At 36.7% G+C, this 20,103-nt stretch overlaps 1 protein-coding gene across 8 annotated transcripts in view; it reads left to right on the top strand.

The window, feature by feature from the left end:
- Positions 1–1,541: 1,541 nt before the first annotated feature.
- The window catches only part of LOC106084566 (vinexin), a 96,882-nt gene continuing 78,320 nt past the window's right edge, over positions 1,542–20,103 (top strand). For 2 of the 8 annotated variants that reach the window (XM_059368946.1, XM_013248342.2), the window contains exon 1: positions 1,544–1,730. In XM_059368946.1, coding sequence (XP_059224929.1) covers positions 1,715–1,730 — 16 coding nt within the window. In that variant the 5' untranslated portion in view covers positions 1,544–1,714. Of the gene's footprint in view, positions 1,782–2,048; positions 2,197–7,552; positions 8,159–20,103 lie in introns of those variants that run through there. The other 6 variants (XM_013248343.2, XM_013248348.2, XM_013248345.2 and 3 more) reach the window with 6 other exon arrangements.

Raw genomic sequence — 20,103 nt, 5'->3', positions numbered from 1 at the left:
ATGGCACTATTGGCAGTTAATTTTTTGTCTGAATATCGATTGGTATGTTTCCTATCGGTACTATCGGCAAATTTTTTTTCTTGCAAAATTGAACAATAATAAGCGATCCGACACTGAATGTATCCTTTAAGATAAATTGCGCCTATAGAGGGCGCAATTTTTATGCGGTTGGGCAAACATTTTGAACTATGATTTCTCTCATGATTTCCAACTGCAATATGCGTATGTCGAGAGTTTGCCAGCTCTATAAATATAAGAGTAGCAGTTATAGGAGTATTTAAATTCATTGAAAAATTAGCAAATTGTAAAAAATTTGAGAAAATTTTACATTATATGCTTGTAAAATTTAAAAATGATATATAAAATTTTTGTATGACATTTCTGGCCATTTGAAAACGGGTGTTAAAGCAAGCATTTTCGTTGTTTTTACCATCAAAGGCTACCATAGCGCAGAGGTTAGCATGTCCGCCTATGAAGCTGAACGCCTTGGTTCAAATTCTGGGGAGAACATCAGAAAAAATTGTCAGCGGTCATTATCTCCTTCTAATAAAAACTTCTCCCCAAAGAGATTTCGCAATGTGGGACGCCGTTCGGTACCTTGTCTTTGAGCTTAAGTTTGAATCGGAAAGCACTCATTGATATGTGAGAAGTTTGTCTCTTTACCTTAATGGAATGTTTTTGGATAAATTTGCAATTTTACTATCAAAGTGCTATGGGTGTAGAGCCTTTGAAAGTGCAATGATCGACAACTGTTCTCAAAATTTTGCACAACGTTTTCTTCTACGACTACCACAATATGTACAGAATTTCGACGAAATCGGTTCGGATTAAGATGTAGCTCTAAAATATTTATATGCTCGTCCGATTTGAACTAGTACTGCATTAATTAAGTGATTTGTTAACCGATCCTCATGAAATTCGGCACGATGTTTACTCTTATGACTTTGCTGATCAGTGGTGAATTTCTTAAAAATCGGTTCAGATTTACATATATGTATATGATAGCTATACATGTATCGCCTGGTTTCTACGTTGAAGTCCTTTGCAAACGCATCCTATTTTCTATTTATCTTTTTGCAATTTTACACAGCGACTCTAACATCATATACGGATTTTAGTCTAAATTCCAAAGGGTATTAAGAGGTTGGCTATGTCCGTCTTTAGCCCTCTCTTACTTGTTTTTGTAATAGAAAAGATTTTTGTGTTAGGTCAAGTTTAATTATTGGAAAAGTGCACATATTTTTGTCGCCTAGTGTACAAAATAATTACCCGATAAACTTCTACAAGCGGTGAAACATCCATTATCTCTTAACTATTCAATTCTCGAAAAATACGAAGTCTAATCAGTGTGTCTCGACACATATGTACAAGTTGACGACACTGTCGTGCGGTGCTTTGCGTTGCGGCGCTTTCTGTTTGTGTTGCTTTTTGTTTGCTTGCTTGTTGGCAGCTCCCTATTCACTCTCTCTTTCCTTTGCCATTGTTGTTGTTGATCTTTTTGAGTATGGCTCTAGAAGTATTCTGCCACTCGTCCGTCTATTACCACCGCCAATAATTCAGTTAGTTTACGAATTTCGATAAGTCAAGTTGTTGCATTGAATTTAGCAGTTAAGTTCAAAGATTAAATTAATAGACTAGCAATTTACAACAACTTTCGCGCGCTACAGCGAATATGAATTTAGTGTGTGTGTGAGTGTGGCAGATAACCCGCAGTATGAGCAACGTACGAGGTACTACATCCAACATATACAACACCATCAAGCATTAGCGAAAAACGTGACGTGAGTTTGTTTTTGTTTTCATTTGAATGTAACTTACATACCTACCTACAATACCTACCTACCCATACCGATGACATCTTCTATCTATCTATGGATGTTCTTATGCATATTCGTATGTATGAATAAAAGTATTCACAATATTTTCGTTAACGATGCGCTCGCTCGTTGGACTACAACAACGGCAAAATAATATGCCCGAGTTTAGTTATAAGCGAACGAAGAACATTTAGAACTGAAAGAAACACTCTTGTGTTGATAACGGTAAACGCAGAAAAGTTTATTTGTATCTGTTGTTATTGTGTGTTTTGTTTGATTGGTTTTCTATTTTCGACGCCGCCGGCGAAGTCGTCGTCTCCTAACAAATTTCATTTAGAGAAGTTGCGGAATTCTGGCAGCAGACGATTACCTTTTGATTGTGAGTTTGGTGAATAAGAGTTGAAGTGAAGTTATCTTTCAAAGTTCGATTCAGTGTTTTTTTTGTCCTCTAAGCGGCCAAGAGCATGCCGCATCTAGTTGGTCTAATGCCCTTGGTAATTGGCCTAGTAGCCAAAGCGTAATTGAATAAAACAGAGACAAACAACAACGAGGTTTGTTATTGTGTCGTTAGGGTTACCTTTAGTGGTGCGAGGGGAATTTAGAATATACCACCATAGAAGGTCTTCTGTTTGCCTACTGTTTTGCAGTAGATATTTGCCAATGAATGTAAATTTGCGAGAACTTGAACGTGCTATACCACTGGTGCTGCTTCTTCTACGGGCTATTTGCATATTCAAAAAGGGCTATAATGTGACGAAATATTGGGTTGCCCAAAAAGTAATTGCGGATTTTTTAAAAGAAAGTAAATGCATTTTTAATAAAGCTTAGAATGAACTTTAATCAAATATACTTTTTTACACTTTTTTTCTAAAGCAAGCTAAAAGTAACAGCTGATAACTGACAGAAGAAAGAATGCAATTACAGAGTCACAAGCTGTGAAAAAATTTGTCAACACCGACTATATGAAAAATGCGCAATTACTTTTTGGGCAACCCAATATTTCCATATCAACTGTCATCAATATTCCTCAATTACCACCCCCAACAACATTGAGAGTTCCACTAAGAATGCCATTTAGTTCATATGTGCCAGTTTCCGTGGATTTGCTCATATATACAATTCTCTGGCAGTACCTAACGAATTACGTCAAGAAGTATTAATTAAGCAGAATGCTAAATAAATGCCCGCATACAGGTCCACAGTGCAAAAATAAATAAACATTTACGGTGCTAATATATCTGATGAAAATGGCATGTTTTCGTTGTTTGTTGTTTTTGGCTTTCATTTCTACAACAATTAGCAAAAACGAATGCGCTAATAAAAATTCAATCGCAGACGCTTCCAACACAGAAGAAAATCGATACCAATTCGTATCCAGAGTTATTTTATACTTATGAACATGTTACCCACATTGGGATTTAATATTTAAAATAAAAATAAATTTGTTTTACTCTTATTAAACGCTGTCCGAGGAAAGTTAACGGAAGTCCTACAAATCCGAACCCACCACAGCCGTTGTTCGCAGATGTTTAAATTTTTCAAGAAAGCAAGGCTCCTTAAAAATTTTATTTTACTTTCATTTGCTTTTTTAAAAATGATATAGGTATTTAGTTTTTTTATACAAAATCTTGTCGACTTTAAAAGTAACTTCGTAAAAACTTGAATTTTATAGAAATATTTTTTGAAATTGAGATCGGTCTTTTCGACGGCGATAACTGCTAACGCCAAAACAAATTTAACTGCTGACTCTCGAAGTTCTTACCAAATGAGAATGAAAAAATTTTCTATTTTTGTATGTAAATGCGCAAATGTATGTAAATGTACGCAAATGTATGTAAATGCTTTTGCGTTGTGTAAATAAATATTTACGTTTGTTTACCGACTGCAAAGTACTCGAAAGTGCGTGCTTTGCGGGAACACTTTGTCTGTGATTTATGTTTGACCAACGAGGGCAACACCATCAAATGCTTTGTTTACATAGTTGCGTAGTGGAAATGGTGATGATGAAGTGTGCAAGTTGATGAACATGGAGAATTTTCATCGCTTGGAGACTTACGGAAGTAGCGGAAATTAACCCTAAGGTGTTTATGCCGATAGTATTCAGTTAAGTGAGTCAAGGTTGAAGAGCGATTGTAATCGCCTTTCTATTTAATTATTTTCCCATTTTCCACTTTACTATTTTCGGATTACTATTTGCACAAAACAATTAATTGCTAAGTATTTGTGGGGTATGGTGAGCGCTGCCCCATCTCCAATAGAAAAAAATGTTTATTTGGATTAATTAACCTCCGGCCTGAAGAGTGCGAACTGTAGCCACATGATTTACACTTTAAATTTTATTTTTATGGCGTTTTTACTTTAGACATTACAATTAAAACAACGCATAGCGCACAAAATGAAGTGATTCATCCATCAGTAGCATAGACACCAGAACCAAAACCATGCCAGAGCCATCGGCAACCACGGCGAGGTAATAAACTTTGAAGTACACGCACGCATAGACAACGAGTTGAGTTAATTGAATTTTCTCTATGCACAATAGGTTGGGTCGAGAAAGGGGCTTATGATTATTTTGATTGCTTCCAATGGCTTATATTACGGTTTCTCTGAAGCGAATGCCAAAATCGGAGACAATAACTATTAAAAGACGAGCTCAAACGGGCCCTTCTTTTTAATATGAGGAACAAAATTCTAGTTAGAATATTTTTTCCCCGATTTTAAGATTTTTCTGTAAATTACCAATTTACAAATGGCCCATATGCCTCTTCAATAAAAGTATTTTACTTCCAAAAGCCTTCATTACAATACTGTATTAGGGATTTCGTGCTTGTTGAAGCCATTCAATTTTGTACTCCATTCCTAAAAACCTTAAATAAGTCGCTCAATATACCATTGGAAGAGTTTTGGGTGGTAGAGGAACTGGTCAGACACAAAATTCGATTTGTTTGTCAGATTCGTATCCAAATAACTTTAATTTAAATTCCATATTTTTATGAAGGTGTATTTGACTATTTGGGGTATGTTGAAGTAAAGGCTTCACTGGCTTTCAAATTTAAATGTGATATCAGTACTCTTCTTTCAAATATCTTTAATAAACTCACGAATAACTTTCCTTTGAATCCTTATAAGGGGGTATTTCTGAACTGAGTATCAGATTCGTGATATATTCTCCAATACTTTTGTTTTATGTCCATATTGCATTTATAATATTTATTGGACATCGGTGTGTATGATTACTTTATTATAATTATTCGTTCATACGTCATATGTCATACGCCACCTTGAGCACTTATGCAAATCAAATAGTCAAATCATGGATGCCACGGCATTCCACTGAGACATAATCAATCGTACGCAGCAAATAGTATGTCCGAAACAGTTTTATTTTTAATGTTTCAGATATTCACCACACATACATATATAGCAAAAACTACCAAGCACAAACTATTGGGTAGCCCAAAAAGTAATTGCGGATTTTTCATATAGTCGGCGTTGACAAATTTTTTCACAGCTTGTGACTCTGTAATTGCATTCTTTCTTCTGTCAGTTATCAGCTGTTACTTTTAGCTTGCTTTGGAAAAAAGTGTAAAAAAAAGTATATTTGATTAAAGTTCATTCTAAGTTTTATTAAAAATGCATTTACTTTCTTTTAAAAAATCCGCAATTACTTTTTGGGCAACCCAATATATTCTGTGTAAATTCAGCTATAAGATATTTTTTTTAGTGTCCAAAAGAAAAAACGAAAATCTTAGTCGTATATTACGACCATAAATAATATTTCACAAAACAAGAGCTAACGGAGAGAAACTGTTTCTTAATATGGAAATAAAACGTCACACTGACAAACTTAGAGGAAACAGTCAACTTTTTCCATTTTGTTGACCAGTTTTGTCGATTCGAATATAACAAAAACAATAACTTCAGGGTGAGCCAGAGAAACTTACTTTTTGAAAGTAAAGTAAAAACAAAAGTTCTTTAGGTATTGTTTTAACTCTTTTTGATTTGAGCATACAATATCACAAGGTTTTTCATGCAGTCTTGAAAATGACATCGGGTAAATGCGCATATATTGATTTTGTCGATTTTTGAAATACGTGTCCACTCTTTGCAGCATATCATTTGGTATGTTGCCAATTGCGTTGCAAATGTGTCTCTTGAGGTGAGCTATGGTCCGTGGCCGATCGACATAAACCAGGGATTTCAAATAACCCCATAAAAAGAAATCTCACATACTCAAAGCTGGAAAACGTGCCATTGGCGATCGGCTCCGAAAGAGAACGGTTGGGGAAATGTTGTTGATGTGGCTCCATTTTGCTGAAACCATACGTTTCTAACGTTAATTTCTTCAAAGCTTGGAAGAAAAAATTCCTCGGTCAATCTCGACGGCGAAGGCCCACTGCTTCCTAGACTAGAGAACGATGCCTACTGACTGGAGAGGGAAACAAACTTGGGGACTTCCATCTCCAGATGCGCCCCCTCTCGACACCTCCCCGCCCAACTCACTGCTCGGGAGGTTTTTCAAATAAGTAAGTTTCTCTGGCGAACACTGTAGTTGAGGGTAAAAAAAGTTCAACTAAATTTTCCTTGGTGAAAGTAAAATTTTTCGCTAAATAAGAAAATTGAATTAATGTCTTATTTCATGTTAAAGTTATTAAAAAACCCACATTGTGCAAAACTAGAAAAGATTTTCATTAAAAACCGAAACGGCAAAATTCTGGCGGTGCCATCGATAGAACACCCTACATCATTTTAATAAAATTTTGCAAATATTGTGGGCTACCTAATTAAACATCTCACGTAAAATTTATTTCTACACTACTAAAACTTCTTCCAAAAGTTTGCCTCCATTTGAGAGCAGAAATATTTCAAAATATTCCATTACTAACAATTTCAAATGTTCCGAAATAAGGCCATTAATATATTGACGGCCTTCTCTGACGCATTCAATATTGTTGTTAAGGGTTAAGCAATGGGCGCGAATGAGTCTTTGCTTGTCCGAATGCCGACGGTGTTAAACAACAATAGCGAAAAATAAACCAAACCAAATGATATCCAAAACAGAAAGGAAACAAAAAACGCAAAAAACACAACACAACACAATTTAAAATTTCGGGCAATTGTTAGACCGAGTCATTTGGCAGTGTTTGAAAATGTTGTGAAGTGTTTCTAAATATAATTAACGTGTCTGTGCGAAGCTCGCGATGGTTTTACAATACCCTGCCCAATCGCCGCTGCCACCCCTTTTCCACAAAACTCACCAGAGTCGTCAACTCACCGCGTACTCTCCATTTGGTTCGTAACTGTGCCAAACGAGAAGGAGGAGCAGGAAGTAATGGCAATTGTTTGTGCCCTCTCTACTTGCACATAAACAATCTTTGAATTGTGCTGCGATCGATCGCAAAAGCCAGCCGAACAAGCCTTGTTGCTGGTAGTGGTGGTGTGAGTGATTGTTTGTTGGTCTGTCGGTTTGTCTGCCGACAGGTTGGTCTGTATTCGGTTTTCTATTCCAATTTGCCACCTGTAAATTCGTTCAAAGGAGAAGTTGCGGTTGAGATTTGGCGTCGTGAGTTATTGCTTTGTGGACAGCCTCATTGCCCACTGGAAGGGGTTTGAGGTGCGTGCAGACAAGAACTCACTTTGCCCTCCCAAAAGAGAGAGAGAAAGAGAGAGAGAGAGAGAGAGCGCGCATGTTAACGGGTGCGGACCATCGGCTGGTTTGTCGGTCGGTCGCTTCTTTGTTTGGTCGAGAAGCCGCCGGGCCACCTAGAACAAAACTAAGGGAACAAGTGCTATTGAGTCCCGAGTGCCTGAGAGTGCGCAAGTGATTTATGAAAAGTGCGTTCTGTTTCGCAGCGATATCGTTATCATCCATGTTGTACAACCACCACCACCACCACCACCGCTACTGCCGCCAGCAGAACGGTGAGATACCACCACCGCGGCCATGAGTGTTCTCCACCACAATGGGTGCACCACTTGCGGAGAGTACTGTTCTGTTCTGTTCCGATCGATGAATGAATAATACGCGTGTCGCTGTCGGCCCTCACTCATTGTTGCGCTACAATTCGATAGAATTTAATAAATGTCCAAAAGAACAATTAAATCAAAGTGAACAACGTGTCATCATAAGCGCCAAACCGCCAAACAAACAAACAAGCCAATTAATTGCCTACATGTGTATGTGTGTTCGTGTGTGTGATCTTGTGTATGATATATATCGGGGCCGGAATTAGAACGAAAACGAAATCCCCAAAATACATAAACTCTAAGAAAAACAAAAACAAGAAAAGCGGACACAAATAAATTTAAATGTCGCGCAGTTGTTCGTTAATGGTAAATAGGTACGAATAGAAAAAAGAAAATCAAGTGCAAAAAGCGCCATCCCAGCCACTGTGGCCATGTACTTTCAATGACAAACATTTGCTCAGATCCCCATGGGGGGAATATCAACATAAATGTCACCCAAACTAAAATTTGTTGCCTCGAGATGACCTCATACCTGACAAAATTAGCACTCGCCGAATATCTCATGCGGGGAAAAAACTAGCAATCATCTACAAATGCATCGCTGCACTTACTCTATACCCGGCCCACAAACTACCTAATCTATTTGGGGCTAGAAACACTCCTTATCAAACTCTATCCTCAAGTCCAAGGTTAGCGCAGTGCAGTTCACCCAACTCGCAATACGTTTGGTGTAGACGACAATGACAACGAAAATTCATTCCAAGCAATCAATTTGAATGGAAACAGTTGGGCGTAAAAGTCTTTGACTTAATACCACTTCAGTTGACAGCGCTTAAGTCCATTTCATCGATTGGTTGGTTCGATTTTTGTTTTTTTTTTTTGTAATTTAAGAACTTAAATCGTATAGCGATATGGGGATGTATACGGAAATCATTATTTGTGATTTCCAAAGCTAACATGGGAAACTCTGATGACGTGTCGTCCTTGTTTATATCGGGTCGGCGGCAAAACACATTTTCAAAGTCTAAAACCCCATGCAGCATCAACTGCGCATTTTCTGTCCAGCAGCGATGCTGTTTCTAAATATCCCAAGCTGATGCGTACTAATTGCGCCGATCTTTTTCTTTTGAATTTGAAAGGAAAAATGAGCAAAAAAAAACACATACACATATTTGTTCTTTTTATTTCGATTATAGAAAAAAATTAGAAGATTTCATGGGAATTTGTTTTTCTATAAAAAATTGTAGATCGATCGAAGGAATAGTATTTGAAATCAAAAAATTAAAGATTCACAAAACCTAGTAAAGCTTTAAAAAAATTGGTTTAATTGGTAGTACTATAAACGAAATCTGTCAAATAAACCGCATTTAAATCTACATTAAGTTTTGTTAATACCTGTGTTAAAATTGAATTAAAATCTCAAAAATTCTAAATTAAATTCTTATAATAACAAGAAAAAGAGCTGTTCAGCTTGGCCGAACTCTTGCTACACCTCCCTCCATCATGCATCGCATTAGTCATGCCTTTTGCAGTTTTTTAATAGAAAGTTGGGCAACAGGTTAGTTAAGGTTAGGTTGTAAAGAGGGTGCGAATATTCTTCGCTTTCCATAGTTGCTGAAGAATTCAAATCGAGAAGTAGGTTATATGGGAGCTATGTCAGGTTATGAACCGTTTCTGACCATACTTGGCACGTACGCAAAATGTCAGCCAAACCGGGTAAGAATAACAGGTTATAGACCAATTCAGACCATACTTGGATTGTTGGTGGTCATAGTCATTGTGCATAATTTCAGCCAAGAATGAAATCTGCATTTCAGATAAGAATGGTGCCCTCTAGGGGCTAAATAAGTAATTTCGATACGCAAATCTGAACCAAAATGAGAAGTATGTGTGAAAATTTGCAAGTAGCTAGCTTCGCCCGACGGAGGCACGGACGGACGGACATGGCTAGAATGTAAAGACAACCAAGAATAAAGATATATACTTTATAGGTTAGCAGATCAAGAGTTGTTACAAAGGGACTGACAAAGTTGGTATGCCCTCATCCTATGGTGGAGTGTATAAAAACAAGAATCAGAATTTGCAACTAACATAACATTACAACTAAATAAGAAGAAAATAAGTTGAGCTAAAAACTAAACGAAAGGAAAATTAACCAAAATTAATAAATTAATAAAATTTGTGGAAATCTAGTGTCGATGATATTTTCTTAAACATTCAAATATAAGCGAAAAATTTTATGATTTTCAAATATATATGAATTTCTTGGGTAAACACAAACATTGTGGAATTTGTCCACGAAAATCAGTTTCGACGAATTTTTTTTTATAAAACCCAAAATTTCGTCAAACTTTTCTGTATTTTTCTATCAAAATGAAATTTCGATAAAGAACTTGTTTCAATAAAGGTCTCATTGTAAGAAATCTACAGGTATTATAAAATAAAAATGTCGACAAAGTTCCTTTAAAAGTTTGATTTGAAATTTCCAATAAAAACAAAATTTTGATCAATTTCTCTTTTTAACGTAAATTTAGACTTAATTAATTCAAAATCTAATTAATGCAGAATTTTGCGTTTGTGATATTAAATTTCGACGTTTTTTTTCGTTTAGTTTTTTTAGGAAAACTTATAAAAAACAAGTAAAAACTCATTTAGTTTGGCCATGCCGAACTTTGGGTACCTACCATCATGGATTTATTTATTATCCTATTTTATTACAACTCTACTATAGCCAATACTTGCGGTGAGAATATACCAAATGGCAAAAAGAATTTCAACCACCGACATTTTGCTCCGACATCGGTACGATATGGTGGTAAATACATCAGATTTTCCTCAGCTGTGTCGTTCCGACAACTTGACAACCATTCCTTTCATTTTTAGTTACAATGTTGGTAAGACATCGGATCCGATATCGGATGATTCATTTGATTGTCGGACCGATGTCGGACCGAAATCGGAAAATGTTGTTTGTTGGGTAACTGCAACCACTCGCTACTGGTGTTAATAGGTATAAGTGTTGCTTTTTCGAAAACATCGGAGTAAAAGAACCACTATAAGTACCCACCCAGCTAACGACACGGCTGAGAGAAATCTGATATATATATCGCGAAATTGTACCGATGTCGGAGTAAAATTCCAAGGATAATTCGGATGGGAAATTTGACGTTTTACCGAATTGGGATCGAATTCGTAGATGATTTCGGTCCGTTATCTTGATGAATGTCTTACATGGGGACGATTTTGACGACGAATCGGTCCGATTTATTGATGAATGTCTTAAAACGTAACAAACTAAAAAAAATTCGGTCCCAATTCGGTAAGATGTGAAATTTCCCATCCGAATTTCCCTGGAATTTTGCTTCGACATCGGTGTGATATCGGTACGATATGGCGGTAAATATGTCAGATTTCTCTCAGCCGTGTCGTTCCGACAACCACTTCTCTCATTGTTAATTGCGATGTCGGTAAGACCTCGGATGCAATGTCGGATGATTAATCCGATTGTCGAACTGAAATCGGAAAATTTTATTAGCTGGGTAATTACCAATGTTTTCACCAGTGTTATTGAGCACACTCTCTTGTCTTCGAGGGTGATGCATACTGCTCGTAGTTTTTCATTTTCAGCGTTTTTTGCATTGAAGTTAAGAATGGCGTCATACAGTGCTTCAAACTGGAAAAAAGCCGGAGGCTTTTCAAATGATTAGAGGAGGACATAGGCTTTCAGAATCACTGAACCAGATTGACCTATATCTAATACAGGGTGAGACAAAGTTGGCCACTTTTGACCTAACCAACATTGTAGGGGTTATAACTTTTGAACTAATGGTCAATAAATTGGGTAATTGTTTGTGTAACATACTCTTATGAACAAAAGTCTTAAGTTCTAGTAAAATGTACTTTAACTAAATTCGCATTTTAAGCATTTCTATAAAATTTTAAATGGATGTAAAGAAGCTAAAATGCCGAAACTGCTATAAATAAACTCGAATTTTGTCTGCATTGTAGCGCATTGTGTTTTGAGACGTTACTTACTGCCACCGACATTTGTGAGTAACACCGAAGTACTAAACAAATACCGACTTCTGATCTGAACATATTTGGTTCAGGGACCTAGAAGCCTTACACAAGTTATAGACTCAAACTTCAAACAAAAGGTAAATAAAGGAGGCTTTTATGAGAGTAAGACCCTAAAAGGGCAGATCATCCATGTAAGGACTAACTGTTGGCCTAATGTGTTGGCCTAGCACAACTCACTGTACCAAATTTCAGCCACATCGGGCCGATACAAAAGGCAGCTATATCCGAAAATGGTCTGATGTGAATCATACTCAGTCACGCCATTAGTGCGGATATCAAGTGGCCTTGTCCATCGCACTGTTGCAAAGTTCAGGGAAATCGAGTAAGAAATGTGGCTTTTATGGGCTTAAGTCCCTTAATCCACATATCGGTCTTTATGGAAGATATATCTAAATATGGTCAATTTTGGATATCGAGTGGCCTTGTACAACTCACTGTTCCAAATTTTGGAGAAATGGAGAGATATATGTGCATCCAAATATGTTTCGATCTGGGCCATACTCCTTTCAAAAATTGGAGGTCCTACCGCAACTCACTGTATAAACGCGCCTTTAATGAGTTCAAGGTCCTAATTCAGAAAACATCGGTCTATATGGCTGCTTTATCCAAATATGATTTAATTTGGCTAGCAAAATTTCAGCTCAATATTTCAATTTTCGAAGTCTGCAGACACACTGACATTTTTAAAACGTCTTAGAATTTTACGACGATCCGAAATATATATATTTTGTAGGGCCGGAAATTGATATTTGGATGTGTTGCCAACGGAGTGATTAAATGACTACATCGCCTATCCAATGGTTGTGGTGATATATTTCATAAATTATAACAATAAAAGTAACAAAAGAAAAACTAGAGAATACCTCACCACCAAATGTTATGTGACACGTTTGGACCATTTACCAGCGGCTATTGTGGCAAAAAAATGTATATGGTACTATGTAAGTTAGACTCACTGTCAAACCAGCGGTTCCTTATTATTTGTGCATGAGGTACAAGTTGGACATTTTAAAAATTGCTACCGTTTGAGAACTATTTCATCAGTTCGTCATCATTACGGCATACGCCTGATTGCCTTTTTATCTTCCAAATAGCGCATGATTTGGACTCTCTGTAAAAGCACATTTTGTGGGCCAATCTTAATTCAATCATCAGAAATATAAAAGACCATCATTGTTATGGCATCCATTTTCATAACTTAATAAGTCATTTTCGATCAAAGTATGAATTGGAAACATATGGCTCGCCAACAGTGTGGCTCATTGATTGTTTGGCTGTCTGGCGAACTTGCAGCCTACGCCACCACTACTCGACCATATGCAACATGGCGATGGACAATGTTTCCTATCATATGCTGGCGGCTTTTAAGAACTTTTTTTTTTTTGCTTTCAATTGAAAAAATGTTCTGGGAAAATGTTAAACTAGCTGCTTGCTCGCATCTGTGTTTCTTCTTTGAATGAATGATCATTTAAAAGGATGCAAATGGTGTTCCGTCATTACTTCGTTTCTGCAACCGTAGTTGCATTTCTTGTAGCCTATCGTTTTTCAATAGTTAACCTCCCATCCTTCCGGTGTTCTTTTGGGGACATTGATCAGGGGTCATACTAATGGCATAGATCTTGGTTTAACAACATCACCGGCAGAGGGCAGGGGTTGCCAATATAACAAAACCGAAAAGTAGTTGGACTAATTCGTAGATACTTTCATGGTAATCTAACTTGAGGTAATAAGCACAGTGTTCTGTATCCCTAAAAACAAGGGGAAAATAGCACTACAAAATGTGTAAGGCAACATTAGAAGTTAACACCTTTTTTCTGAGGCCATAAATTTTATAATACTAAACAGATTTGTACGCCCTTATTCACTAAGGAAGGTGTTGGACAATACATATGTCATTGTGAACCGCTGGAATCTTGATCTTGAATAATACTCTAGTAAAAATTCAATCTTCTTTAATGTTCTAGCTGTTCTAACTTCCTTATCGAGTGTTTTAAAAAAGAGATTTACCCCTGAGATGTGTTAGGTTAGATAGGACATACACCTAAGCCTGTAATCGGCTTGTTGTGTGCTACTTACAAAATTCTTAATTTCTTACGTAATTTTTGCGGGTTGTTAGGGTCAATATGTTTCAAAATGCAAATAAAACTTAAAATTTAATTGTTTTCCATATCACGACCCTAAGTTGATTCATGTCTGGTATTGCGTCCCCACCTAGGTACCGGTATCTGTTAGACGCGAAAGACGGGAAATGACAAAGGAAATGCTCCAAAGCCTCATCACCTTCCCCGCATGCCCTACACATGCTAGCACTTGCCGCACCGATTTTACATAAGTGAGCTCGTAGTCCTATGAGTCCCACTATGACACCACAAGCTATACTGGCCTTCTTCTTACTTCCTTTCAGTAATAGCCTCGTCTTATCACGATCTGGATGTCCCCATGGGATTTCCGCCATCTTATCGAACGTTTGGCTGAGCATTCGTCGCCCACGCCCTTAACTCGGACTGCGTCAACCCGAAAGGCTTCGGGTTAACCAAATCATCTGCCCTTCCATTCCCTCTTACTCCGTTATGGCCCCGCACCCAAACGATGCGGATTTTGCCATCCTCAGAGGAGGCGTTAATCTCCTTCTTACACTGCAAGACTGTTCGTGACCTTACCGTCCTGGTTTTTATTGTCCTGATTTCTAGTTTACTGTTCTTAAAGATGTTCACACTCGACATTTTCGCGTTAGCACCACACAACCTCACGCATTCCGTGATCACTCGGATCTCTGTCTGCAGGATCGTATTATGATCAGGCAGCCTAAAACAGGTCAAAGTCCCGGGGTCAATGTAGACCCCCAGCCCCACTCGGTTCTCTAGCTTTGACCCATTCGTGTAACATGATCTTCCAGATGGCAATGCTAGGGTTTCGTCAATCCGAGAGTATGCTGCTGGCAGCAGTTCCTCGCACTCGACCTCAAGTGGAAACCCCTTCCATTCCTTCCAGGTTTCCTATCGTCAGTTGGATTATACCGCGATGGTATAACCTGCTCCTATTCTCTATTCTTTCTTCCATCGCCTTAAGTCTCATAGCCGCAATGGCTGCCTAACACTTAATCTGTATGTCTATGGGCCGGATATTAAGAAAAGTTTCCCGGTGCCCTACTAGGCGTGGTCCTCATCGCTCCACCTATTTCAAGACAACATGTGCTCTCAACCTGTTGATTTATCCTAACGTTGCACTTTTTCTCCATCGCAGTGCACCATACTACTGAGGCATAAATAAGTATTGGTCTTATCACGCTCCTGTAGAGTCAGTGGACTCTCCTCTAATGTGTTAAGCAACATGAAATTTGTGATTATAAACCCATTTTAAATCTTTTATTTGCTATTAAACTACACATTTGTGTTTTGCAACAAGAGAACCATGTACGCGTTCCAAAATGAAATGAAAGTCCTAGCTAGATAACTGATTTAGTATTCAATTTATTGCATGTAATGAAGAGCAATTCAAATCACTTGATATCCTTTGAAATGTGGCGTATACGTTATACTGTAATTAAAAGGGTAATGTAACTCATACGCACCAATGGACCAGGAGTGTATGCTGCACAGAGATGGTCCGTAAGACGATTTTTTAGGTTTCCGACTGTCAAAAAGTTGTAAAAGTCGAAAACGTCGTATACTTGTATAAAACGTAGAAAAAGTCGCAAACGTCATAAACCTTAATAACTCAGTGTAAAAGTTTGATTTTTAACAAATATTATTGTCACTTATTTGTTGTATATAGAAGAGTATATATGTAAAAAAATTTCGCAATAAAGGAAATATTATGTTTTTTTTATTTTTTGCATTTACGTTTTTCACACAATAAATTGGAAATATACGCAAATTTCAAGTCAATTTATAAAGTAACGTTTAAGGATTTTTTTTGTGAAGCAAAAAATCAATAAATTATTAGTTTTCGTCAATTATATTTAGAAATTGCAATTATTTTGTATCCTTTTGCAAAATTATTTGCTTCTCCCGTTTTAATTTGCTTTTTGAAAGCTGTTGTAAACGACATATGTTAAAAATGCATGACATCTGAGGAAGTGTCAAGTGAAATGGTACATGGAGTGTTAATTATGTTATTCAATAACAATACTTAAAAATAACAATACTTAAAAATAACATTACTTATTCAATAAAATACTTAACACGCCATCTTCCATTTCACTTGACATTACCTCACATTAGCATACTTAACACGCCATCTACCATTTCACTTGACACTACCTCAGATGTCATTCATTTTATAACAATATTGGTAAAAATCGTGTAAACCTACGGTAGCTTTTTCTAATTCTGAACCGATTTTTTCCAATTTCAATATTGTTCGTCTCCAGGAGGAAAAAATTACTTATGCCAAAATTTTTAGTTAATCAGATCAAAAATTCGACATATTTTCGTTCGAATTTTTTTTTCTGTCAGAAACCTAGTTTTTTGGCTAGGTTTACGACGTTTTCTACGTATGTAATATACGTCGGAAATGTATGTCATATACGTCACTGTTTCTGACAGGCCATCTCTGATGCTGCACAAAAATGTATCGAATGAATCAATTTGTATACCCACCACCTTGCAATTCCTCGAAATATCTAATCCTGATCCCAAAAAAATTCTTGAATTCTAAGACGATCAAAGGATGTCCGTGTGTCTGTCTGCCTGTCCGTCCATGTTCACGTCACATAAGCTCGACTCTCTTCCCCCATTGACAGTCAATATTTTTTCTGAACTATTTTAAATTTGTATTATTTCTATTTTAGGAATTTTTTGGTATCTTTTATGTATCATTGGTATTTCATTATGTGTGTCAAAATTGCCAATTTACATAATATTCATCACACTAGTGATATTCATCACACTATTATTTCATTCAACTTACAACAAAAACAGCAGCTTTCTTCATGTTTTTGTCAGAAGGAATAAAACACTATGTGTGCAACTTAAACAATAGCAAAATATGACATGTCATAAGACAAGAACATTTAGTGTGATGGCAGCTTTAAAGAGTTAAGGTTCATGCGATTAAAGTTAAATTTTATATGGAAAACCATTTTGGTCTACCATAATATGCTTTTGAAAAAGTATTATTTTGCTAAAAGTATTAATTTGATGATGATCGATTTATCGAACAAATCTAGTCTATCTGTCTTACGCATTTGGCGAAGCAAATATTTGGGCATTGTACAGAGTCTTTATTGAAATTCTTGTTTCTGCCAATAAAACGTTGGCATTGGGATACTTAAATCATAAAGATAATGTCCAACCTGCTCGATTCAATTTCAATTACGCTCTCGAAAGTTGTTTTTGAGACTTTACTTCGATTCTCCGAATTTAACCGCTAACCACATTCATGATGTCAATTAAGGTTGTTTATCAACTTTTATTTATACCAAAAGAAAAAAAACAAACCCAAATCGCTTTAGCACACATAAGTAGGCACGCCCTTTGTTTTCTTTTTAATTTAAATAATCCCCCCACACATTTTATTGCGTGACAAATCTCCGTCTTCCATAAACTTTGTTCGCAGGGCGCCCTTGGCCTTGGTTTGAGAGCTTCTATGAAAATGCCGAAATTCTAATGCATAATGAATGAATTCATTTCATGCAATTTGATAAGCCAACAAGTAAAGTCCGGCAGTGCCAAATCATATAAGCCCTCCATCAGGGATAGCGGATGATAAGTTTTTGGGTTTACTTGCTATGCGGTATGAATATTGGATGCGAATGGCGTCCAAACTGGCGCTAAATAAGTTTAGTTTAAAGATCTGCAGCTTTATCAAAACAACTAGGAATTTGACCAATTTACAATACCAACAATTGCCTAAATAAGATAGATTTGTGCAAAATTAGGAGCATCTAGTCTTGCTAGTTTGGATCACCTATCCTCACTAGTTAGCGTGTTTTTGACAGATGGACAGGCAGGTGGACAGTAGGGAAGACGTACAAACATGACTAAATCACTCTGAATATGGTGACTATAAATAAAATTAATAATACTACGTGAGGTTTTAATGTCAAGCGGAATATCTGATACATTGTTCAGTTTATATCATCAAAAAGATCAGCTATGATATTGAATGCGAACTATTCTAGAACGTAGCCATGGCAACCCTTGAGAGGAGAAAGCAATTTTCGCAATGATTGTAGATGACGCAAGATTCTCATGATGATATTAACCCATGTACACTCACACTACGACACGATGTCACGACTATGTCAGTATGTTGTGCTGCGACACATATGATTTGTACACAACATATGCCTGGCCGTATGTAAATGCAAATTCACACCAACCTATGTGTGCAGCATGTTAGCGTGTAGCCATTCAAAGGAAGAGCAGCGCAATTTTGTTTGGTAAATGTAATGTCTTAGGGCGGGTCGAAGTACCCAAAATGTTATAATGTGGTTGTGTTTAAACACAAAAAATATTGAACTTCCGGTGTGCATGTGTGCATGAAAGTTGCAGACACATCGAAAAAGAAAGGTCAAGGCATAATAGACCTCATAATGTAATGTCACTCACATCTGACAGGAATTGTGTCCATCTGATGCTTGTGACTTTAAATTAAAAAAATTGGTTGTTGTATAAGCTACATCAGTTTATGGGCCGATTCGGGACATATTTTGTATGAATGTTGAAAGTTTTAATGCAAAATCACTTGCAAAATTCCAGCCAAAGTTGGTTAGCCCCAAGATATATTCATTTACAGGTAGTGGCAGTTGCCCAACAACAAAATATTGAGTACACTATCTGTCAAAATCAGTGTAAGTTACTAGTTCGCGCCATTTTAGGCACACACACAACCAAAATTTGTTGACAGATGGTGGACTTCGCGAGAAAAAATTGTACTCAGCTGTTTACGGTACACTACCTGGTAATTATGTCATGGTTAGACTCTCATTTTACGATGCAGAGTATATTTTGTTTATTTCGATGTAAAATGCACATAAAGCCAGTCGTTTGTTTGGATAACAGTAAATTTCGTTTATATGGAATAATAATTACGCCTTTTATAGACATTAAATCGGGAGATCGGAAACATATTCGGGAAGGATGTGTAGGAGTCTAAACAGCTCACGGTTCTGGATGAAACACGGAATGGATTACGATGGGCCTGGCACAACTCACTATACTCGATTTCAGCGAAACTGACTAAGAAATGAGCCTTTCAAGAATCAAAGGCTTTAAATCGGGATATGCCCCATATTCGAGAAAGATTTTCAGGAGTCTAATACATAATTACCGCATTCGTACTCAATTTATTACAATCGAGTGTGGCATTTTTTGGATGATGGCATCCGCCATCGATTAATTCTAGTCGGAATTTCGAATAGAAATGTGCGACTAATTTATCTAGGGTAAAAAACCAATTTTGTCCATTTTCAAGAAATTAAGAAAAATTGGTAAGCTGTAGTGTTTCGTTTGCAAAATAAAAACTAATAATTATAACACATTATTGCCTAAGCAGAAAGTTGTCTCATTTAACCACTAAATGTAATTTGGCAGGATATTTTTTCAAAATAAAGCTTCCAACTTTATTCAATTGAACATTTCAATGTTGCTCTTCTTGTGCCTTCTCGAAACATTCAAAAAAATACTGTAGGCTGTGATAGAGGCGACGTAAGCCACTTTTTTGAAAACCCTTTTTCACATATAACAAAAATGGATTGGGTAAAAACAGTAAAACATCGTTTAAAAACAATAGCCTATTGTTTAACGTTGGCGTTTTTTTTTTTTATTTATTTTGTAAATAGTGATAACTTTTTTAAACAACCACCACATGCTTTTTTTTACCTTTGAGATGGTAAAATATGCTCGGCTGATCCATTTTTTTTTTCTCCGGAATCGATTACTACTTGACAAATTATTTTCGTAAGCCATCATCCAGTGAGTATTTACGGAACAGAATCAATCTTCGAACTAAAACTCAGGATACAACTTGGCATGAATGTTGCAGAAAGTCTAATACAACTCACAGTTTCAAATTTTAGTGAAGTTTTATGGACTCAAGACCATAAATCGGCGAATAAGTGAATTAGGGGGGGCCATATATAAAGATATAATCCGAAACTAAGCTGCCTATAATAAATACTATTATCTGTGCATAGCTTCAGCTTGATTTCTTAGTTTTTAAAGACTATAGCTGTATCCCTAAGTATGGCAGGACTAAGCAACAAATGGTAATGGTCTAAATGAGGTCATTTTGA

This window comes from Stomoxys calcitrans, chromosome 5 (genome assembly GCF_963082655.1).
Source record: "Stomoxys calcitrans chromosome 5, idStoCalc2.1, whole genome shotgun sequence".
NCBI lineage: Eukaryota > Metazoa > Arthropoda > Insecta > Diptera > Muscidae > Stomoxys > Stomoxys calcitrans.
Note: the sequence above shows the minus strand (reverse complement) of the source record. Positions and strands in the feature narration are given on the sequence as shown.